General features: G+C 39.0%; 1 protein-coding gene across 2 annotated transcripts in view; it reads right to left on the bottom strand.

The window, feature by feature from the left end:
* Positions 1–25,812, bottom strand: part of Ugp2 (UDP-glucose pyrophosphorylase 2) — a 56,708-nt gene that overhangs the window by 22,232 nt on the left and 8,664 nt on the right. For both annotated transcript variants that reach the window (XM_041668780.1, XM_041668779.1), the window contains exons 2-3: positions 11,940–12,067; positions 11,017–11,124 (exon numbers count right to left, since the gene is read on the bottom strand). In XM_041668780.1, the coding sequence (XP_041524714.1) occupies positions 11,017–11,124; positions 11,940–12,053 (222 nt within the window). In that variant the 5' untranslated portion in view covers positions 12,054–12,067. The remainder of the gene's footprint in view (positions 1–11,016; positions 11,125–11,939; positions 12,068–25,812) is intronic.

Here is a 25,812-nt window from a genome sequence, read left to right as displayed (position 1 = left end):
ATTTGGCTTAGCTGAAAATAAAAAACAAAACAAACACCTTTGAAATGGTATTTCATGCTCTCCTGATACAAGAGAACATGTCCTAATTCTCCAAGAGCTTTAGGGCTCTTGGTACCAGGAAGACAACTGTCTTAAACAAGGCTTTTTGTAATAATAACCCCATTCAGGGCCTGCTTCCACATTTAATCTAGTCACAAGGACCCTCTGACATAGCCATGTTTCTTCTTTTGATTTGTTCTCAACCTTGAAAAAGAATTCTGTCAGTACTTTTTCATCTTGTGCTCTTTGTGACTCAGAGGCTTTAAAAGGGAATACAGACAACAAAAATTAGCTTACATAGCTCTATTATCTTCCTAGTTAAAAACAAAGTGGGTTTTTAAAACTTTTCCGTAAGTCAAACTGTTCTAAAATTGATTATTTAAAAACACATTGTAGCCAGGTGATAGTGGCACACACATTTAATCCCTGTACTTCAGAGACAGAGGCAGGTGGATCTCTGTGAGTTCAAGGCCAGCCTGGTCCACAGAGTGAGTTCCAGGTCAGCCAGGGATATATCAAAAAAACAAAACAAATAAATAAACAAACAAAAAACAAAACCTGTTATAAAGTGCTCCTCAATTCAGTTTTACACTACGTTGAGTCCTACTGTTGACACCTTCCAAACTCTCACACTTACTGCCAGCCTATTAAAAATGGGAACAATTTCAAAATCCTGAAAACATGTAAAATTCCTATATATTTTAAACCTAGTAAACTACAGATGAGATGATAAAAGAACTGGAAGAAAACCAGAATGACAAAACCAAAATTAAATAAAAAGCAACGCTTTACAGATGGCAAGGTCCTAGAAAGCAGAAAGGTAAACATGAAGGAAAACCCAATCCCTATACCTTACTAACTCTCAAATTTGTATAGAAATTCTAAGGGATTAGAAGACTTCCAAATACTTTTAACTACAAAACATACACATACAGATGGTAAATAAAAATCATTTAAATATGGCGAACAGGATTTATTCATCACCTTTTTATAGATGTCAAACAGAGCTAAGGTCATAAAATTAGTCAACTATGTGAGGCCTCTGGCTCACATCCTTACCAGGGAGGGTGGCTGTTTACAAAGAACATTCCTCTTGAGTATGAATTAGAAAAGACAAAGTCAGGCCATTAAGGAAGCTGGAAAGAGAATACCTGGAAGGACCACTTTCTTGAATCAGAATCTACTAGCTCTTTACTAAAGTCACCTTGCCTCTCCCACCTCACACCAACCGTTAGCCTACCAGTGAAGAAGGTTTTAGAGTAACTATATGATCCTATAAATTCTCTGACAAAGTGGCACCTGAAACATGGCTCAGCTTACACTGTACATTACCTTTAAACTGAATTATTAAATAACAACTAACTAAAGCATGAAGGTTCACTGTCAATTTAATTATATAATTCACATAGTGGAAGCAGGCCTGAAAAAATACGGAGATGGAGCAAAAGGAAACAGAAAGAGCCTACAGAAAGAGTTCTATGGAAAACTAAGGGGCAAATATGTGTACATGACCAACAGCTAAGACAGTGGTTCTCAACCCTTCTAATGTTGTGGCCCTTTACTACAGTCAGTTCTTCATGTTGTGGTAACTCCCAAGCATAAAATTATTTTCATTGCTATTTCATAACTAACTTTGCTACTGTTATGAATCATAATGTAAATGTCTGTGTTTTCGTATAGTTTTAGGCAACCCCTGTGAAAGGGTAGTACAATACCCACCCCAATGGGGTCATGACCCACAGTTGAGAACCACTGAGCTATTAAGAAAAGCCAAGTAATATAAAAGGGAGATTGGAGACTGGGGAAGCCAACCTATTCCCTAGGAACAGCCTGGATAAAGGAAAAAGTGTAAGATACAGTCGATGTAGCTTCTGTTCAAGAAGAGATAAAATTAGAACCAGAGGCCTATAGAAAATCTCATTTAAAAAGGACACAAAGGGGGCACACTCATCCATTGCTGGTGGGAATGCAAACTTGTCCAACCACTTTGGAAAGCAGTGTGGAGGTTTCTCAGGAAATTCAGGATCAACCTGCCCCAGGACCCAGCAATACCACTCTTGGGAATATACCCAAGAGATGCCCTATCATATTACAAAAGCATTTGTTCAACTATGTTCATAGCAGCATTATTTGTAATAGCCAGAACCTGGAAACAACCTAGATGTCCTTCAATGGAAGAATGGATGAAGAAAGTGTGGAATATATACACATTAGAGTACTACTCAGCGGTTAAAAACAATGACTTCTCGAATTTTGCATGCAAATGGATGGAAATAGAAAACACTATCCTGAGTGAGGTGTCCCAGACCCAAAAAGATGAATATGGGATGTACTCACTCATAATTGGTTTCTAGCCATAAATAAACGACATTGAGTCTATAATTTGTGATCCTAAAGAAGCTAAATAAGGTGAACCCAAAGAAAAACATATAGTTATCCTCCTGGATATGGGAAGTAGACAAGATTGCCAAGCAAAAATTGGGAACTTGGGGGTGGGGTAACGTGGGATAGGGGTAAGGAGAGATGGGGAGAGAAATGTGAGAAGGGGAGGATGGGGGGAACTTGGGGAATTGGGATGGTTGGGATAAAGGAAGGATGGATATGGGAGCAGGGAAGCATATATCTTAATTAAGGAATCCAACTTAGGGTGGGCAAGAGACCTGAACCTAGAGGGGCTCCCAGATGCCCAGGGGGATGTCCCCAGTTAGTGCCTTGGGCAGCTGAGGATAAGGAACCTGAAATGGCCCTATCCTATAACCACACTGATGAATATCTTGCATATCACCATAGAACCTTCATTGGGCGATGGATGAAGATAGAGACAGAGACCCATATTGGAGCACCGGAATAAGCTCCCAAGGTCCCAATGAGGAGCAGACGGAGGGAGAACATGAGCAAGGAAGTCAGGACCGTGAGGGGTGCACCCACCCACTGAAACAGAGGGTCTGATCTATTGGGAGCTCACCAAGGCCAGCTGGACTGGGACTGAAAAAGCATGGGATAAAACTGGACTCTCTGAACAATGAGGACTGATGAGAAGCCAAAAACAATGGCACTGAGGTTTGATCCTACTTCATGTTCTGGCTTTGTGGGAGCCTAGCCAGTTTGGATGCTCACCTTCCTAGACCTAGATGGAGGGGGGAGGACCTTGGACTTTCTACCTGAGTGCTCTTCGGTCTAGAGAGGGAGGGGGGAAAGGAGTGGGGGGAGGGGGAGTGGAGTGGGAGGAAGGGGAGGGAAATGGGAGGATGGAAGGAGGCGGAATTTTTTTTTCCAAGAAAAAATAAAAAAAGGACAGAAAGGAAATCTGACGGTGATAGAAAAATTCTACGTTATTTATTATGTTGGTAAATAACTATTCATTTGTCAAAACCCATAAAACGTACACTAAAAAGGGAGAAACACAGTACTTAGAAGTTGTACCTTAATAAATCTAACATTTTAAAAAGCTCTAAACAGCTAAGATGCTGAAAAACCTTACAATGCTTGACCAAGTTGCCAAATCTAATATAACTAAGTGAAGCATACAAGGCCACCTGATGTTTAAACTTATTTGCTGTTCTACCATTCCTGTCTTCTTAAATGGAACAGTCTGTGACACCACTCTGAGTGAACAGGAATGACAATGGAGGGTCAAAGAAACTCAGTTTCTGGTTTTTTTCCTGACTCAAGACACAGAGCAATGGACACATCTGCTACGACATGTCCACAAGAAGAACACCGTGTGAGTAATCTTATGCCCTGCTTTTGGATTCTTACTTTCACAGCTTTTATTCTTTTTGATTAGCCGTTTACTCCCAGAGAAGACTGCCTCAAGATCACCCAAGGAGACCAGAAAGTCTTCTGATACTCGTGCCAGTTACATGCTTCTACAGCACCCTCTGGATTTCTTGTTGTGTCAGCTCTGCACTCAAGTTCTCACAAACAGGAGGGCAAAATGCCGGATAGAGATCGACATTTGTTTTCGTAGTTCAAGAATATAGGTAGTGATGGTCAAGGAGGAAGCACCTGATAATCATTGCTTGAATAACACCCTAAGACAGCAGTTCCATTTGTTCTTTTTTGAGACAAGATTTTACTATGTAACCCTTGCTGACCCGGAACTCACTATATAGGCTAGAGAAGTCTTGAACTTGTATAATCTACTGCCTCTGCCTTCTAAAAGCTGGGATTAAAGGAGTGAGCCGCCAGGTCTTCAAGAGACCATGATTTCTACAGACCATGATTTCCTCTGATAATGAAATATGACCGTCTACTATGAAAAAATACATATAACTTCAAGTGTTATTAGGACTTTTGATTCCCACAAAGATCTCCCAAGTTGAGGTGCTTAGTGTAAACTTCTGTTTTTATCTTGACTATAAAATGGGGCAAGTGGATATTCATCTGTACAAAACTGAAGGAAGCCCACACTCCCAAAAAAGAATTAGTAAGATTTCCCCCAAGAAACTTCAGGTTGAAAGGGTAAGAGATAGGTATGGGTTGCTCACTTTGCTTCACACAAACATCCTCCCAGTGTCAGTGGAAATTCCCTCATCATCTATTAGAGATGCAGACACAGGACAGAAGAACTGCAGAGCCATTTTTAGTTTTCAATTGTCTGTTAAAAACTTCCTACATGAGATATACAATTAGGTAGCTGGACATGCTCCTCTGGAGATGACAAACAGAAGCTAACTAGCCCAAGTAGTGAAAAAACTAGAGAGCCTATCTTAACAAGGTGGAAGGTAAAGATGAAGGCTGATGCTGGAGGTTGTCCTCTCACCTACACAAGTAGGTGATCAAGTGCTCTGTCTCTCCTCTCTTTTCTTCTCTCTGCCCCCCCAAACACACACACACACACACACACACACACACACACACACACAAGATGTTAGTAGCATAAAGGTCCTTGCCCTTACAAATAAGCACTAACTAAGGAAACCAAGATTGTTGAACATGTAGACTTGTCTTTTCAAAAGGAGAAATATATAACCTGTTTTTCCACAAAGGTGGCTGGTGGTTAATAACCTGGTGATTAATGCTATCTGTAGGGCTAGGCCATCCTAAGCTCCCATAAGCAAGACCATTATCTGTATGGCCAGGAATTTCCCAAACCTCCCCCCAACTAGGATCTATGTTGGCTAAGAACCCAAATTATCTCCATACCACCTATATGACCAAGACCACACTAGATCCTCCCCACAGGTTCTTAAGATAACACATGTACCCTACCTCTAGAACCCAGTTAATGGAAATGACATGTACTTTGAGAATAATTTCAATGTAATTATGCCTCCTTGTGTTACACCAGAACATTTTTCCAAATTGTACTGTACCTAAATATATATATGATAAACTGCATGGTGTCAGACTCTACAAATCTGAACCAACACCAGCTAAGTTGTGTTAAACTGATTTCCTTCTGGCTTCACACAAATTGTACCCTGCTGGCCTTGACATTTGCAGAGACAACCCCCCCCCCCCACACACACACAACTGGTGACCAATCTGGGGCACAACCCCCAGAGAAGGTTAAAACAAAACCTTTTTCTTTAAATAGAAAAAGGAGATAGGATTTCTAGACCTCTCATCCAAGGGGATGCAACCATAAATAAAAGAGTAGAAAATTAATAATAGTAATAATAATAAAAGACAGAGGAAAGACACTATTTTTCTGCTGGATGTACTTTGGCAGGTCTTGGCAGAGTGAGAGGAATGGACTGCATAACCCCTCCAGCTTCCTGGCTTCCAGCCATCACCCAGTCCTGAATCAGTCCTGAATGTTCAGGGCTCGCCCCTGTGCCACCTGACCTGAACTCAGAGCTCTCAGTGTCTGACACGACACCTGAGTTCCAAAGAATGGTAGACAGAACTAACCTGCTTCAGCAAGAGCTAGGTCTTAGCTGCTCTAGAATTTAGTGGGTTTTTTGTTGTTAATTTTTTGTTTATTCATTTTCCCCCACAGCAGGAATAACTCAATAATGATTGATCAATATGGTCCCTTCATGGGAGAAAAGATCAAAGCAAGAGCAACCTCTAGTACAGGAACAATTGCAACTGGGACATAAAGTCCTTTATGCTGATGCTCATCAAACTTCCTGAAGTACTGATCTTTTAGTATATGGATGACATTCTCCTCTCCTGCTCATCTTTTTTTTTAATTTATTTATTTATTAAGGATTTTTGCCTCCTCCCCGCAACCGCTTCCCATTTCCCTCCCCCTCTCCCGATCAAGTCCCCCTCCCTCATCTGCTCGAAGAGCAATCAGGGTTCCCTGACCTGTGGGAAGCCCAAGGACTGCCCACCTTCATCCAGGTCTCATAAGGTGAGCATCCAAACTGCCTAGGCTCCCCGAAAGCCAGTACGTGCAGTAGGATCAAAAACCAACTGCGAGCCGGGCGGTGGTGGCGCACGCCTTTAATCCCAGCACTTGGGAGGCAGAGGCAGGCGGATCTCTGTGAGTTCGAGACCAGCCTGGTCTACAAGAGCTAGTTCCAGGACAGGCTCCAAAGCCACAGAGAAACCCTGTCTCGAAAAAAAACCAAAAAAAAAAAAAAAACCCAACTGCAATTGTTCTTGAGTTCTCAGTATTCCTCATTGTCTGCTATAGACAGAGCACGAGCAAGGAACTCAGGACCACGAGGGGTGCACCCACACACTGAGACAATGGGGATGTTCTATCGGGAACTCACCAAGGCCAACTGGCCTAGGTCTCCTGCTCATCTTACCAATAAGTAAGCGAATGCGTAACTTTTATAATAAATAAATCAAAAGAGCGAAACTTAAATTTTTGGGCCAAGTCAATTGAACACATTCTTATCTTGCCCATCACTACTGAAGATTTGATTCCACTCTTTAAGTTGCTTTCTTGAGACCCTCATTTAAATTCTGTAGGAAATGTAACATGGGAAGCAGGGCAGGCTGTTAGCTTATTACATAATGCTGCTGGTAAAGTGGTAGCTCACAGAATGAGTCTCTTGCCTCCTTATCAATTACTTACCTTTCCTCTTTAGTGTTTACTGGAATTATATGTCAACAAGGTATTATAAAAAATGTATGTATGTCATAATTCTCCACAATAAACTGTAACTTATTTTCAAGAAACTGAAGACTAATGGTGGGAAGGACATTTATATTTTTCCGAGACAGGGTTTCTCTGTGGCTTTGGAGCCTGTCCTGGAACTAGCTCTTGTAGACCAGGCTGGTCTCGAACTCACAGAGATCCGCCTGCCTCTGCCTCCCGAGTGCTGGGATTAAAGGCGTGCACCACCACTGCCTGGCAAAGGTTTGTTATTTCTTTCTTTCTTTTTTTTTTTTGAAGGACATGTTTTAAACAACCTACAGGTAAAGAGCCTATAGAAATCATTGTGCCACTAAATAAAATGTAGGTTATTTGTTCCACACTGAGAATAATTGACAGATTGCATTATACTGTTACTTTGGGTCTATAAATAATCACTATCCAAAAGATCCCCTTTTATGATTTTTTTTAAAAATACCTATGGGTATTGTTTAAAATTACATTTAAAATTCTATAAAGATTGCTTTCAATGCTTCTACAGATGGCTCTTCAAAGGGACAAGGTTTGTTATGTTTTATATACAAATTCCATATGCTTCACCCCTGGTTGTACAGCTTAATAGTCGGAACTTGCTGTAACCAATCAGCTTTTATTAGATATTTCTCGGCCACTGAATATTTTAAGTATTACAGTAACCTATACTCCCTCCATTTTAACTATTCAACTGTGCAATTATAGCAAGACAGGAGCTACAGACAAAAGGTATGTTTCTGTTTCAATGAAATGTTATTTACAAACTACAGGGAGACTCCAAACTATGCACAAAAACAGATGCAAGCCTATAAGATGGCTCAGTGGGCAGAGGTACTTGCACACAGGTCCAAACACCTGGGTTCAAGCTCCTGATCCCACAAGGTGGCAGGAGAGAGCTATCTTCTCAACTCCATACAACTGTGCACATCTGCACTCACACGTATACACAATCACACATATAATCACACACAACACACTACCAGAGCCTTTGGATGACAGTGTTTATGTAGACAACTCTGAAGCTAGCTTGACATTAACAATGTCATTCTAAGTGGTGGTTTTCCCATGGTAATTTCTATTTGGCCAGGAATTATATTTTGAAAAGAAAACTGTGTCTCTTATAATCTCTAAGGCCTAAGAATGATTGGGGGACAGGAGGCAGGGAAGGCTGGGTGAAGAACCAGGTAAAAGAATATTAGTCCATTAACTATTTGCAAAGATTGGTAGCAAAACTAAACCAGACAAAGAAGTGCAGATAATTTTTGCTTCTGCCATCCAGATCCTCGACATCACAGCGTATGCAATTACAAGTGCATATCAAGACCTGGGATATTTTTAAGTGAAAACTTATACTTTCATAGACACGAAGACAAAAGAACACAAAAGGCATCTCTTATGCAGAATGAATTTTCTTTTCTCTTTGTTCTTTTTTTTTTCACATTAACTGTGCATTTTCATTAACAATTATGGCCTCCTGAAAGGAGTTAGCAGAATGCTGTTGGGAAGTGAGTGTTAAAAATCCCAGGATAGATCTGATTTCTTCTCCATCCTCCAACCATCACTTTAAGAACTTGCACTGTATATCACAATCTTTCAAAAAACAGATTTCTCCACTAGCAAAGCAGATTCTTGAACCTTAAAATGCAGGAAAAAAAAATACATGTGCTTTCTTTCCTATTCAAAAGGTTAAGTTCATCTAGGATATAAAGAATTAAATGTTTAAAAAAATCACAACTTTAGAACTAAATCTGTCCCCAACTAGATAGCTGAGGTTCTCTTTTCTTTTGAAATTACTTTGTGGAATCTTTTTGATAAAGGTAGGGACCTGTAAAACAAAATGAACATAAGGAAATGCTCTCTACTTTTGGCACAGAGAGGAGAGGTAAAGATGAGTTCTCAGAACGCTGCCTAAGTTTACCCTATGCTCAGGAACACGTGATCCTTGGCTCACTGTGCACACATGAGACTACAGGACAAGCTGTACACCACCAGCTAATCCTGTCACTTTGTAAACCTCAGGCCTGACCTTCAGTCCGAAGGTGAGCTTCTAGCCCCAGTGAGCTTCTAGAGCTGGTTCATCCTTCAGCATTAACCCAAGGACAGGTGTTCTAAACCCTAGCATGACACTGGGTCCCACTGCAAGGACCAGGATCTGCACATGGGCTGCCCAAGACTGACGTCAGGCTCCGCAGCGGGGCTCCCAAGTCTGCTGCTGGAGCCTGCCACAGAGTGGTCAACCTAGGTTATTCAGTTAGGAATAATTCTAAAGCAAAAAGTCTAAGTATTTAAAGTGACTTAACCTATCATTATGTTAGAGACACTGTTGTCAAATACTTTTAAAAGCTGGATGAATCTATGTTTAATTCTTTAAAAAAAAAATCATACCTATCCAGAAGAATTCTCTCATTTTCTTTGGGAAAGAAAATATTAATTCTGCTAACTAACAGCAAATAAATAAATAAATCATAATAATTAGTGCGCCAAGTAAAACAAAGACCTAAATTAGGGATGCCCCACCACCACCACCCAAAAAACCTTGCTAGCTAATTATAATTGACATTATAGAGAAATTTTTTAAATTGACTTTATTATTGTGTTTGTCTTTCTGTATGTGTGCACTTATGTGTGTGCATGTGTGTACATGAACCACTACACATGTGTAGAGGTCAGAGGACAACTCTCAGGGGTCATTCTTTCTTTCCACTGTGGTTCCAGGAACTTAATTCAGATCTTCAGACTTGCACGGCAAGCACTGTTCCTCCTCCTGATGATTTACCCCGCCAATTCAGCAAGAGAAATTTTAACTTCAGTGTTAAAAATGAAAGAACAGAATCCAGATGGCTAATAGAGATTTTGTTTGTTTTGTTTTCTCTTTTTTAACAAACATGTAATCTATAAACTTAAAATTTTTAAGAACTCTTCCACATGTGGGAATGAGTATTATTTCTAAGAAGGAAATTATTTATGATGTGCTCATTAGAAAAAAAATATATAAGGTTGACTCTGTTAGCTTTAATTGCCATAGCTGGTTATATCTACAGGAGTGAACCCAAGTCCCAGCAAAACTCGGTAAACACAGGCACTGGGCTTAGACTTCAGTAAGTTTGCTCTGAATCTCATTTCAAAACTGTTAGAAAAACTAAGATTACAAATGCATAAGTAAACAATACCACACATGGTAAAAAAATTAAAAAATAAAAAACCAAGCTCTACAAAATGCTTCAAGGTAGATTCTACTTTATCTATATTCTCTTAACAAAGCTTCACAACAGCCTGTGAAGTAGACAAAGCACCTGGTGTTAGTCTCATTTTACATAAAACAAAGTAGTAGAGCTCATATTTAAGTATCTAATACTACCCTTTACCCCTCCTCAGTAGGGCTTTCCGCTAGGGACCAATGACAGATGCAGGCATCAATCAGTACTGTGCCTCCGAGAACACAGAGGATTTTGACAGGTTAGCAAATAGTATATGCAGAAATCTAGAGGCAGGGAGTGAAGTGAAGGGAATGCTAGGCTGGCTGGCAAAGGCAGACAGGGTTACAGAGGCGGGTTGAAAGAATGGAGAGAGCTTTAAAATCTGGGTAAGTGCCTGCACACTGCTGTAGGCAGAAACAAATCTAATGGTCTGGAAGGGAGAACATGAATTCTTACAGTATGTTCTATACTAAAGTAGACTGTAAACTAATGACAGGGATTTAAAATGGGAAGTGCTGTGGCGAGATCAGACTTTGAAAAGTCCTCTGCAAGGCACTAACTGGTCTAAAACAAAGAAAAATAGTTGGAAGGCTACCCTCACAGCCCAGCATGAAGATCACACATCACAGACTGAAAGCGATGCATTTGCCAATATGGCTCTTTTAAGTCCTCACAACTCTCCTACAGAGTTACGACAACATCCCACGTTATCTTGAATTTTCTTACACTTTATCTAAAACTTACCGAATCTTCTGGAGGCCTCTGGATTTTACCCCAGTCTACAGAAGGTCCCTTTTCTTGCAAAAATCTATGATATAGCTTCCGAAATCCATCAAGATCTTTTTTAGTGTGCTGTGAAAATGGAACAATTGTTATAAACAGCCAAACATTTAATACATAGTAAACAAGATGCAGACTATACTTTAAAAATACCTTTAAGTGAAATTCTTACACTATTAGAATATAAAGTAGGACCAATTTTTAAGGCCTGTTTGAAACAGAAGTAGGAAAACTAAAAGGAATTCTATTTAAAGGATTCTTTAACATAAAAGCTAAACTTCTCTCTACCCCCAGCCAGTCAGTTATCACGTAAGTAGACAGTACTTGGTTCCTATGAATTTCAACATGTTTCTTATTACATACCACTATTTTTTTTCTACCTCGAGTACAAATAAATTACACCAAAAGAACAAAAAAGGAATAAAACATAACTAACCTCAAAACATTAAAAAAAATGAAGTACAAACTGAAATTGAAAGATAAAAGATAATGTAAAGAAAAGTAAAGCTTCTCAGTCCTGGGGAACTCCTATGATAGCTGTCCCAGGAGCACAGTTCTGATAGGCTGGCTTTGGGAAACGGGCATGAAGAGTACATGGTGACAGAGGAACTCCTCACAGACCCTACTGATCACAGTAGCCACTTCTCTACCCAATAATATTAAAACACAAAGTATAATTCTGTCCATACGCTTTGGTGACTTAGGAATTTCCTCAGCTTAAAAAAGAAAAGTAGTTTTACTGTTCAGCAAATGTTAAAGGTCCTTGGCTGTTTAACAAGGCTAACTTTCTGGTGTTACATCCCAAGCTTATTTCAGGCTGGAAAACCAACACTGGCATCAACTGAGTATGTGGACACACAAATCAAAAGACACTTTCAAGTCCTTACCTCAAACTCATGTGAGGTTGCTGTTGTGAGTATTTTTTCTAATTCTTTCTTCACAGATAATTCTAGTTCTTGGAGAATGACTTCTTGGAACTGAGAAGCACCATCTTGAGACATCGCTTTGCTAAGGTCTTAAATTAAAAAAAAAAAAGCCACTGATTAAAATCAGCCAGCAACAAGGAGACTTATGAATTGTGTTATTTCTAGATTAGTTAAGGTGAAGACTCACTGGCCTTTGCTTTTTAACAAAATGGACGTATACTAAACAAAGTGTAGTGACTGTTCTTGGCTGTCAACCCGACAACATCTGGCTTAACTAAAACCCAAATGGCTGGGGTACACTTGTGAGAGATTTTACTTAATTAAATCATCTGAAATGGGAAGACTCAATTATGATCTGTAGTTTGAGGTGGGAAGATCCGCCTTCAATCTGAACCACGCCTTCTGCTTACTGCCTAAAGGACATGGAAGAAGAAAGCTGTTGCTCTTTGCTTGTTTGCCATCACTCTTACTGGCAAATTCATTCTTTCACAGGCATTAGAACCTATTCCTTTGGGATTCTACAGTATACTGAAGACCAGCTGAGAGTCATCCACTCCCACAGACTAAAAACAATGACCGGATTCTCAAACTCAACATGGGATACAGCCATGTTGAACTAGCTGGATCACAGCCTGTAAGCCATTCTAATACACACACACACACACACACATATGTATGTATATATAATACATTTGAATTATATATTGCATAAGACATAAACATCACATATATTATACAGTATATAGTATATATAATATAGAATTAAGGTACAATATATAATTTGCATATTATATTATATATTATAGGTAAATATATAGTTTTATTATATAATTAAATACATATAGCATTCATTCAATATATATTCACTCTATCAGTTCTGTACCTATAGAGAACGCAAATACAGAAAAATGCCTATAAAAAGACTTATCAGTAAGTGGTAAAAAGATTATCAGTAAAAAAAATTACTATACTCTTAAAAAATTAGTCAAGGGGAAGGTTTTTAAAACTTTTTAAAAGACACATAAAAATCTACTACTTTATAAACTAAAAATAAATAAATGAATGATTTCTTTAGAGCATGGAATTTCCAGATGTCATAAAGGTTTTTTTTTGTTTTTTTTAAATTTATTTATTTATTAAGGATTTCTGCCTCCTCCCCGCCTCACCCTCCCCCATCAAGTCCCTCTCCCTCATCAGCTCGAAGAGCAATCAGGGTTCCTTGACCTGTGGGAAGTCCAAGGACCGCCCACCTCCATCCAGGTTTAGTAAGGTGAGCATCCAAACTGCCTAGGCTCCCCCAAAGCCAGTACGTGCAGTAGGATCAAAAACCCATTGCCATTGTTCTTGAGTTCTCAGTAGTCCTCATTGTCCACTATGTTCAGCAAGTCCGGTTTTATCCCATGCTTTTTCAGACCCAGGCCAGCTGGCCTTGGTGAATTCCCGATAGAACATCCCCATTGTCTCAGTGTGTGGGTGCACCCCTCGTGGTCCTGAGTTCCTTGCTCGTGCTCCCTCTCCTTCTGTTCCTGATTTGGACCTTGAGATTTCTGTCCGGTGCTCCAATGTGGGTCTCTGTCTCTCTCTCCTTTCATCGCCTGATGAAGGTTAATATTCAGGAGGATGCCTATATGTTTGTCTTTGGATTCACCTTATTTAGCTTCTCTAGGAACATGAATTATAAGCTCAATGTCCTTTATTTATGGCTAGAAACCAAATATGAGTGAGTACATCCCATGTTCCTCTTTTTGGGTCTGGCTTACCTCACTCAGGATAGTGTTTTCTATTTCCATCCATTTGTACGCAAAATTCAAGAAGTCCTTGTTTTTTACTGCTGAGTAATACTCTAATATGTATATATTCCATACTTTCTTCATCCATTCTTCCATTGAAGACATCTAGGTTGTTTCCAGGTTCTGGCTATTACAAACAATGCTGCTATAAACATAGTTGAGCATATACTTTTGTTGCATGATAGGGCCTCTCTTGGGTATATTCCCAAGAGTGGTTATTGCTGGGTCCAGGGGTAGGTTGATCCCGAATTTCCTGAGAAACCGAAACACTGCTTTCCAGAGTGGTTGCACAAGTTTGCATTCCCACCAGCAATGGATGAGTGTACCCCTTTCTCCACAACCTCTCCAGCAAAGGCTATCATTGGTGTTTTTTATTTTAGTCATTCTGACAGGTGTAAGATGTTATCTTAAAGTTGTCTTGATTTGCATTTCCCTGATCGCTAGGGAAGTTGAGCTTGACCTTAAGTGTCTTTTGGCCATTTGAAGTTCTTCTGTTGAGAATTCTCTGTTCAGCTCAGTGCCCCATTTTATAATTGGGTTGATTAGCCTTTTGCGGTCTAGTTTCTTGAATTCTTTATATATTTTGGAGATCAGACCTTTGTCAGTTGCAGAACTCAGTATCAGGCGCAGAACATCTTCCTATAAGTTGCTGGCCAAAGAGGTCTAAGCCCCCCAACCCCACCCAAGGAATACAGGCTACTGTCATTGTTCTTGATTGCCCCCCGCCCCCAGAACTAGATGGTAAGACACTGTTGCTGAAGATACCACATAAGATTCTTTATTACAGGACACCCAGAAATGAAGATAGAACTGATCTGAAAACTCTCTACCCATTGGGCAGTGTCCATGGTGCCAGAAGGTGTTATGCAGGCTGCTGGGGGAAATACATTAATAGTCTCACTCAGCAAGATAATGCGCACCACTAACTCATCAAGTAAGATGTATCCACTGGGACAACAGTGGTCTATAATCAACTGCTTTGTGATTGCATTTGAGGTCTGCCTCCAAGGGAGGGAGTACACACCTGACAGTGTAAACCTGGTCAGAAGCCTGGCCCCAACAAGAAAACACTAACTTTGTTTCCCTGTGTGAACATATTGTCAAACTGGCTTCTCAATAATTATATTTATACTCACAGACACATGTAAGTCTCAGCCCTAGTAAATGCAGCTCCTTTTTGTGGAAGATGATGGTTAGTGAAAAAAAAAAAGAAAAGAAAGAAAAAAACCTCTATCTAATTAAGGAGCTGGGACTAAGTGACTGATGTGCACTCAGCACTAAATGAGATTCACATTCACACTTCCCCTCCCAAGGCCTACAGAACATCACTAAAGAGAGGGTGGAAAGAACTGAAGAGCCAGAGGATGGAAAGTGTCATGAAATGCTACTATCTGGTATAGTATTACTGCTGCAACCATGAACACACACACATGCACAAGACCGGGCCCTCTAACTTCCTACCATGGACAGGGAGATGCCTGCTCTGAGAACCTAGTGACTATTAATGGTTACTGGGGGAGGGTAAGTCATTTCTCTAATACAGCCACTGGGGAACTAGGTGGGAAAAGGGGGTTCTGAGGGAAATAGGGGAATACCAGAGGGTAATGGGGACTAAATATAATCACAATACATTGTATAAATGCATGAAATCATAAAAAAATTGGGGAGGAACTGGAGAGATGGCTCAATGACTAAAAACACTTACTGCTCATAAAGATGATCTGAGTTCAGTTCCCAACTCCCACATGGCAACTGCAACTGTTAACTCCAGTTCCAGGGGATCTGACACCCTCTTCTGACCTCTGCAAGCACCAGGCACACACATGATGCACTTACATACATGCAAGTAAAACATTCATTCTTATAAGTTTAACTGCAATCGTCCTTTCACAGGAGTTTAGCTGAAATTGTCACATATCATAGAAGATACAAATTTTATATGATTAACATACAGAGTTTAAGTCAGAGCAACATGATTATGCCAACTGATGCCCTCAGCAAGGGAAAGAGCCAATAAAGAATCCAATTGTGAAATAGATTAAAAGGAAAACAGTATGAACACTGAGTAACAACAGAGTAAAAAGAAAAATAATGAAGAAAACTAAAATATGGAGTAAAGTTACAACTATTTATGATAGACTTACAAAAATATACCTAAAAGATTCATATAAATAGAAGTTATCTTTGTATTACAGCTAAAGTCAACGCTACCTGGCATGCTAGTAGCCCATACACAGGATTTAATGGGAAGGTCTATATAAGACCTGAACTACTGTCTCTTTTAATGTCTAGTTTTGTATTATTACCACTATTTTTTTTTGTTTCCACTTTTCCGTTGGGTATTTGTAAGCAAATGTAAATAGCCCCAAATTAACTTTTTCTTTTTCTACTATTAAGACCACACAAGGATGAGGTGCACAGGGGTAACTTGGAACTTGGGAGGAGCCCTGGGCTCCTTTAATTTTCTTTATCTATGTTATTAGCTGATATGGGTAAAGGTCTTGCTGACTGTGTGCTTTCTCTTGGAAGCACTGGACAAAGTTTCCTGTGTTGGCCTTCCTGTTCATAGAATGTAAACTGGTTGAGTCCAATCTCTGAATCAACAGAACAGATGGGTCACCAGAGCTGTAGGTCAGAGTGTCCATCATTCCATGGAATGCAGCTGCACGGGGGCAGGGGTTAAAATTCTGCCTGCCCCTTTAGTCTCTCTGTTTAGCATCAGTTTACAAGGACGCTTACTAAACAACACCCATAGGTCACTTACCAAGTGCTGAAAAACAAGCCTTGCTTTAAAATTTAGTTGTTACTTAGCAAAAACATAGTTTTCAATTAAACCAGATTTAAGACTCTATTCATTTTCTCCCAAGACAGGGTTTCTCTGTGTAACAGTACTGGCTGTCCCGGAACTTGATTTGTAGACCAGCCTGCCCTTGAACTCACTGAAATCCTCCTACCTCTGCCTCTCAAGTGCTGGGATTAAAACGTGTGCCACCACTGCCTGGCTAAGTCTCAATTTCTTAATTAGAAGCCTAGGATGATTAGTATAAACTATTAAATTTATTTTGAAAAAATAAATATATATATGATTTTAAATTTTTTCAAAAAAAATATATATAAAACTTAAAGCTGAAAGCAGGTCAGTGGTGGCAAATGCCTTTAATTTCAGTACTTGGAGGCAGAGTCAAGTGTACCTCTGTGAGTTCGAGAATAGCCAAGGCTACAAGGAGAAACTTTGTCTCAGAACAACAACAACAAACAAACAAAGAGAAAGAAAGAAAACAACCTGAAAGAAAAGTGCTGAGTAATTTTCTCAATTTTAATTGAGGAATAACAGAGCCTAGAAGGTAACTGTCCAGATGAGGGCAACTCTGTCCATGAGGAGAAGTTAAACCTGGTACAGAAGCCTCATGCCCTAAAAACTACTTTACTTTCCAGTAGTCTTTAGACTATTTACAGGACCAGAGCTGAGAGAGGGACCAACCAAATAACATTTCAACCCAGACAGTGTATCTGTCTTTTTGTTTTAAAATCTTACCTTATTAATTAAAATGAATATGGGCTAAGTTGACAGTTTTAATTAACATGACCACTTAATTATAAGCCAATCTGGTATTATGTAAACATTATAAAATCACAGCACACGTAGACACACATATGCCCTAATAATCAGATATAGTTTTACAAACACCAAAGGTTTTTTCATCATACTGCTGATCATATCATCTTTTATATCCATCCTTAATCTAAATCTGTACTTTTAAAGATATTACTCTTAATATAAATAAGGCATATACGTTTTTAGTTTAAAGACATGAAGCCTAGCCTGATAAAGTCTTAAGTAGACTGAGCAGGAACCAACAGATTGGTTTCTGTACAGTTCTTTCTTCTTTCTTTAAAACTTAAATAAGAAACTTGAAAAGCCTGTTTTTGAAAGATGAGTCACAAGTAGATAGGCAATGGCTTTTGTCTTTTAATGTTATGTTAAAATTTACCTTAAAATATGATTTAGTTATTAAAATAAAAACATAGCCATTTTATCAAACACAATGAGAATGAGTAAGCTTATCTAGGTATTTTGAAAACTATTGTTTGCTGGTATTATTTAAATGGCCTCAAGTATTTTACTCAATTACTGTGGGAAATTTCGAGGGAGGACTGAGTTTTATGTTGTCTTAACATAAAATGACATACAATTACGTGAAAACAAAGATAAACACATACGGCAAAACATTAACAAACATAGAAGTTTCTGTCTCTGTCTTTAGAGTGAACAAATTTGACTTGGGAAATCTGTAAACGTGTCGCTTGTCACTCTGTCTTCAGTACCTTTAACCCTGAAAGGTCACGTGAGAGTGTGATTTCCAGCTGTGTCCTTTCACACTGAGAAGGCAGGGCGCAACAGCTGAGTCTTTGGAGCCTGAGGCTCTGTGTTATCCAAAGTTCTTAGGCTACTATAGTTATTTGGTTACATTTTAGGGATAATCTCTGGGCACTAAAAAAGCAGTAAACCTAGAGTAAGGAAAAACTTTCCCCATTTGGGAAGGTAACAGGAAGGCCTGTTAGGACACAAGGAGAAAAATTAGGCTTTTTGGAAGTCCCCAAAAAACAAACAGAACCAAGTCAGAAAACGGACTTAAAATGTGTCCTACGTGTACCAGTTGATGGTGACGTCTGGGGGCTCCCAATAAAGCTTTCTAGTTTTCCTTGTATTGTTAAGGGTCTTTGGTTGAAAAGGGAGAATGAGTCTTAATTGCCCTAATAATTGAACATTGTTTCTAGGGGAGGGCTATAAGCAGAAGAATGGATAGATTGCAGGAAACTTTACTTCTAGAGTGTCCTATAGAGTTTAGTTTTCTTTCCATAGCCTCCAATCTTGTTAGAGAGTGGTAGAGGCCGGTGCACTGGGCACATTAGAGAACCTCCTTTGATTTCTAGAAAATAGGTGTAGCTGTAGGATGGTATTTGCAGGTAATCTTTTATACTTCAGCCAAAATTTTCCTTCACCAAGTTTGTATTGGGGCCAGACAGTATATAGTAAATATTCATCTTTTTTAAAAATTAATGTTTTTTTAATCTTTAATGTTGAATCATGGCACGTATAATCCAAGAGATACGAAGTAGAGACAAGTACTGAGAAACATCCCTCTCCTCCATTCTCAAGAGACCAGATCATCAGCGTATCCTCCCTCCAGTCTCCTGCCATCTATCCCAAAATGTTCAGAAACACTGGTTTGTATTCCAAAGTTTTGAGTCGTAATCATACTCAGCTGGGGTTGTATCTAACGGCCACACTGTGGCTTTCTATCAGGATAAAGTCACAAAAATATTGAAATGTTATTCCCTATTATGAGTATTTTTTAGCCATTTAAGGCAACTTAGGCCTCTTTCCTAAAAAGCTGGGGGGTGGGGGGACTGAAGAAAGAGAAAGAAGAGAAGAGGGGAAAGACACACAGACAAGACAGACGACAGACAAATACTGCGGTCAGAGAAGTATATATGAATAGTTTTGGCTTTTTTTGTTTCTATTCCTATGAGGGTGGGTGTAGGTCAGTGGTATAGTGTGTGCCTAGTATGTCTGAAGACCCGGGTTCAATCCTAAGTCTAAAACAAACAAATCCACCCACCCCACAAATTTTGCTGGAGATGGTGGTGTACTCCTTTAAGCCTGGCACTTAGGAGGCAGAAACAGTTGGACCTGTGAGTTCAAGGCCAGGCTACCCTACTAGTAAAACTGTCTCAATTACCCCTTCTGTCCCTAAATTGCAGTTCAACTTAAAAATATAAATAGGCTTGGTGGCCCTTTCGAGCTAATCTTCAAAGGAAATCTTTTTACTTGCGGAATTAAACCCATGTTAGATAGGACTGTCTTTAGTAAATGAACAGGAAAAAGTTCAAAGCAGTTTTGGTTTGATGAACCAGAAAAGCAAATAGATCATAGTGGCAAAAAACTGGGGAACAAATTAACTCTTTTTTTTTTTGTTTTGTTGTTGTTTTGGTTTTGGTTTTTTAAGGCTTGGCATAAATTTTCTCCAAGAAAACACCTGAGAATCAAATCAACAAGGAGAAAGGACTGGGAACCTAGATCCTGAGTTACTTTAGCTAGCAGAGATTAAGTTTCCAGACAAAGGGTCAGAACCCACACCTTGCCTGAAAATCAGCAATAGTACACACTGCTCAGTTCTAAAGTTACTTTTGTTGGTGAAAACTAAAGCCCAGAAAATTGGGAATAAGGGTAGCATGTTCTCACAATCCCAGAGATAACTTTAGTCAGACAGGACTAAGTTTCTTGCCCGACAGGGTGTTCTTGTTTCATTTCTGCTGCTTTGATAAATCAGCTTGGCAAAAAGCAACCTCCAGGGGAGAAAGGGTTTATGTTAGTTTACAATTCCAGATTACAGTTCATTATTGCTGAGAAATCAAGGAGAAAAAACTTAAAGCAGCGGGTAATATGCACCCACAATCAAAAGCAAAGAGAAATAAGAAAATCTACCAAATTCAATTCTCACAACAGTTGACAAATAATTTAGAAGAAGACTCTTAATACGAAGGAACAAAAAGGCATGTATTAAAAAAAAAAAAACAAAAAAACAGAAACTGTTTTGTTCTGTTCCACAAATCAGTTTGAACAGATCCTGAAATAAATATACAATAATTTTTTAAACAAAAAGAATTATCAGACTTAGAAGTTATTTATAGACTGCCATTTTCCCCTGAAATTAAATATGACAGTCACATCCCTAAAAAACAGTGAATGGAACATTTAACTTATGCTCTGGGCAAATGCCAACTTGAGCTAAAGCTAAGTGTAAATGTGAAGCTCAAATATAACAAAAGGGCTACTTGAGATTTAGCTAAATGGAGGAAATTAAAACAACTTCAAAGGTTCCCTCTCTAGAAGAGACGACCAATTAATTTATAAGGCTTACGGTGAAAATAAGAAGAACAGATCATGTCAGTATCCTCCCTATTAAGCCAAGTAGGAAAGGCTGGTTGAAAGATGTTATTAGATTTCTACCAACTTTAGTAGGTCCAACCTGCAGACATATCCTCAAAGAATATCAAACACAGATTCAAATTTGAGTTATAAGAGCACTCCTTTGTTAAGTACTAGATGCTCAGAGGGAACGATCTGTATTCCTTCTATCCTAGTTTCAATATAATCAGCTTCTACAAGGTAAGACCATGGTAACAAGCACATTACCCTCTTCTACCCCATCTGCTAGAGTTTCACTCCCCTGACAATGTGCTACTACTATAAAATTATATTTTTAATGATTAAGAAATAAGGATGGCTTTATGAAGTAAAGGATATACAGAATAGCTGGATATGGTGTCACACACCTGAAACCCCAATACTCAAAAGGCTAGGCATGAAGAGTACAAGTTTGAAAACAGCTTGAATTTCATAGTGAGATCTTATTTAAAAATGAAATTAAAAGGCTGGGAGGATGGTTGGCTCAGCAAGAGCAGTGACCTTTTATGCTTCACTGTAGACAGAAGGCACAGAGCTAAAACCCGTTTTTCTTTCCAGTTATTTAAAGGAAGGTCTGCAATTTCTGGAAGGTAAGGAACAGACTGAAGAATTTTTCTAGGACTTAACATTATCAAGTTACACTTCTGGCAATGACAACTGTGTTTCTAAGGGAAGGTCAATGAAAGAATCCCTGGAATAATGCAAGATTCCCAACCTCATAAAGATGATTTCTTCTCTTCCCACTTCCTACCAAAGAGAATTGATCCTCTACTACTTCAGATAGAAAGTAAATTAGCAATCAAACATTTCATTACCACACTCCTAAACCAAAACATTTTTAAAGATGAGAGAATGAGAGAACAATGAATCTACTCTTCTACTCTCCTCACTTTCTGGAGGAATCTGAGGTTGAAATAGTTTGATGCCTTCCGCAAGGTCACAGTGCAGGCAGATGCTGGGGCCTACAAAGCAAGGGTTTTTTGTTTTGCTTTTCTGTCCTGAGCTCCATTCCACTACAGTAAATCAATACATCCTATTCATTTTCCTCTAGTCAGGCTTTCTTTAAATTTTAGAATAAAAATTCTTAACTATCACCCTCCTCCAAAGTCTACATATCTAACCAACAGAATTGTTCCTCATCACACAAAACTGGGCTTACTAGAACTTACTAGAATTATTTGGCTGGTTTCATTATACTTTTAGTAAATGTCATACAGTCCAAGCAGTAATTGTTTTTCTCAGCCCCACTTCCTACTATGATCTAGTTCTTGCTTATTCACAAGAACTAAAATTTCAACATTATGAACTTTCCACTATCCAGGTGCAGAAGGCAGGGGTGTGTGTGTGTGTGTGGAATATTCCTTTACACTGTGTGAATGGACGTTGCTGTGATTGGTTTAAGAAAGAAGATGAGTGGCCAAAAGCTGGGCAGGAAGAGATTGTGTGAGACCCAGACTAGGAGGATGCTGGGAATAAGGGTGGAGTCTCAGGAGTCGCAAGTGAGATGCAGAGGAAACAGGAGATAAACATGCCATGTTGAAACAAGGTACCACTATGTGGCAGAAGACAGATAAGAAATATGGGTTAAGTTGTAAGAGTTAGTGAAAAGTACAAGCTATCAGCCAAGCATTTATAATTAATATTAAGTCTCTGGGTCCATTATTTGGGAACTAGTGGGTGGAAAAAAGTCTGCCTAAAAATGGCATTCCAGTGTGGTGCACAAACATCACTAAGACATGAGAAAGCTTTAAAAAGGTAATAAATACACACACACACACACACACACACACACACACGGAGCCACACACGGCTTCCTAATCTCATGTCTCTCATGCTGCCAAGAGATGCATCTCTTGGCAGCTGCCAGCATGACATATTTCTGCAGTCTCTCACATGGGCTGTGGTACACAAAGACGTCTCTCAGTTGTTGCCTGATATGTGGGCTCTGCTGGTGCGCTGCACGGTGGGTTTGGGGTTTTGCTCATGCAGACAAAAAAGGTTACAGATGCTCAGTAAGACAAATCCAGATGGAAATAAATCTCTAAATGGGTAACAGTGTGTGAGATGATCCAGACTCACAGAATACTTCAGCCAAGACTTAACAATATCCTGATTTTCTAAAGATTCCTCCAAAGACGTCAGTGTCCCCAGGCAACAGGTAGCAGTCTAGAAAAAAACAACACCCACATTCCCAAAAGATGGGTTATGGATGTTTCTTATTATTTAAGGGCGGTTAGTTACAAGCCGTTATTGGTCATAGTCAGGAAAAAAAGGTAAACAAAAGGTTATATTCAAAGATCTCTTTCTAAAAGAAAAAATGGGGATATGATATAGAAATTATAGAAAAAAGAATAGATTCTTGAATCTACTTTAATCCAAAAAAACTATTAGTCTCAAAGTATTTTACAATGGTATGGATTTTGGTTTATTAATACAAATTTAAAGTTAATTTTGTTGTACTGTAATGTATGTTTCTACTCTTGTTTGGAGTATTGTTTTTATGTAACTCAAAAATGCAATGTATAATTAAATACACATTAATAGTCATCCTGATAGTCATGTTAAGTGTGTTTTTAAGATCATAAACATATATTTAGATTAAGATTGTCTTCAAACACTTCAAAGTTCTACAAAATATGGAATTTAAAATGTTTAAATAACATAAGCTTTTTCTTGACAGTGAGACACATCTGCTACCAGCAGCACCAATTTACTTCAGAGATGATGGGCATCAAAGAACCTCCATACGAAGTTTATTTTCTTTATGGCAAAAGTTAGCCATCTGAGCAAAGAAACTGCCCTTGCCTCAACTGCTGTCCAAACTGGACCAGCAGGATGCAAAAGAAAATGACTGATAAACTTAGCTAAGATAAGGTATGGCAGTTCCTTTAGAAATCTCCGCTTCTCAGAATGTCTGCCGGATATTCTACGCCTGTAGGTCAAAGGTAGATGACTCACTGTTACAAAAGACTTGAAGATGACTGTCCAGGCAACCAGATGTCCTTGTTGTTAGGTAACACTTCACACTTCTGGAGTCTCTGATGGAGTTAAAGACTAAATAATTAGACTTAAAGTTTTCCTCGGTTAAAAAGGTAAATTAGGTATAAAACTTTAGACTCACAAAGATAAGATAAATACTATTTTCTCTGTAATTCTTACTTAGTAATTGTTTTTGTTATATATAATTTTACTACGCTAAAGTTAAAACCTTCCTTTTTTAATTGGACAGAAAGGGAGAAATGTAGAACATTCCTTTACACCATATGAATATATGTTGCTGTGATTGGTTTAAGAAAGAAGATAACTGGCCAAAAGCTGGGCAGGAAAAAGATTATGTGAGAGACCCAGACTAGCAGGATGCTGGGAAGAAGAAAGGTAGAGTCTTGGGAGTCACAACACGCTGGGTTGAAAGAAAGAACTGCCACGTGGCAGAGGGTAGATAAGAAATATGGGTTAATTTATGTTGTAAGAGCTAGTCAGTAATAAGCATAAGCTATTAGCCAAGCATTTATAATTAATATTACATCTCTGTGTTGGTTATTTGGGAACTAGCAGGTAGGAAAGAAAAGTCTACCTATGAGGGAGGTGAAGGGGTGGGGATGACATAATGGGACATTCAGAAACCCAGCAGAAAGCATGAGCAAAAAAGGTGAAGATCCCCCAGTCTACCTCACCACTCATTTATTTAGTCTCCCATCTCATTAGTCTTCCTTGGAAGTCCACAGATACCGATAGCCCACAGTCTTTTTTTTTTCTTGGACAGGGTCTCTACATAGCTCTGGTTGTACAAGAACTCACTATGTAGAATAGGCTGGCCTCGAACTCAGAAACCTACCCACCTGTGCCTCCCAAGTATTCAAATTAAACAACAAAAATAAAATTACAAGAAGGTAATCACAACTGGAAAAAATAATGCATTCATTGTTTTCACACTGAAATATATACTGATTATGTACACCAATTCAAGCTAACCAGGTTCTCCTGTCCTTCAAATTCTTTGGGCTCCATTACTCAGAAGTATCTGACATCCTGACTCACCTTTGTGTCATGTCTCAGTTTCCACAATTGGCTCCCCCTTTCTCCTACTGAGTTCCCTAAAGACTGTCTCCAAACCATTTTTTTCCTCTTTATGTAGTTCCTCACCAATCTCACTAATAGTAACAAATAGTTTCCATAAGAGGTCACATGCAGGCCAGGCGGTGGTGGTGCACGCCTTTAATCCCAGCACTCGGGAGGCAGAGGCAGGCGGATCTCTGTGAGTTCCAGGCCAGCCTGGACTACAAGAGCTAGTTCCAGGACAGGAACCAAAAGCTATGGAGAAACCTTGTCTCGAAAAATCAAAAAAAAAAAAAGAGGTCACACGCAGATGTTAGATGTCAGAAGACAATTTACAGAACCTGGTTCTCTCCTTCTACTATACAGGTCCTCAAGCTTGGTGTCAAGCACCTTACCAAGCCATTGTCTCCTAGGCTCTTCTTATTGTTATGTCTCAAATATGTACCTCTCATCCAAATCACCAGCTCCAGACTTGTCTTCTCTACCATTTCTAGATCTTTTATACCTCAATACTCAAATTACCTCAACTCACCTTTTTTTTGTCTAAAACTGAAATCATCATCAAGACTACACTTTCTGCCCTTAAATCATCCAGACCAAAGCAGAAGTCACAAAGTTGGCTCCTCCGTCTGTTGCCTTCACACTACCATCAATCCAGTAACAAAACTGCTTATTTGGATCACTACAATTCCATTCTCTTTCTATTTTCAATACTTCCTTAATTTACCCTAGCATTTTCACTCTTCTGTTCAGGGGGACAATGACCTTCTAACCAACCTGCCTACCACTCTACTCTTGTGATGCCAAGAGGTATGAACTGATTCCCATCGCTGTACTGTCTTCCTTATTTGGTGGAATATTCCATGTCTACTGAAGTAAATACAAATTTATGATCCAGGAATTTCTTTTCTCTTACAATGTAAAGGAGATGTTTATTTATTTTATCTTAATGTGTATGAGTGTCTTGACTGCATATGTGTGTACAATGTACATGACTGGTGACTGCAGAGACCAG

The sequence above is a fragment of the Microtus oregoni genome, unplaced genomic scaffold (genome assembly GCF_018167655.1).
Source record: "Microtus oregoni isolate MIOR12 unplaced genomic scaffold, Mior012 000019F_ref0000042, whole genome shotgun sequence".
In the NCBI taxonomy this organism is placed as follows: Eukaryota; Metazoa; Chordata; class Mammalia; order Rodentia; family Cricetidae; genus Microtus; species Microtus oregoni.
Note: the sequence above shows the minus strand (reverse complement) of the source record. Positions and strands in the feature narration are given on the sequence as shown.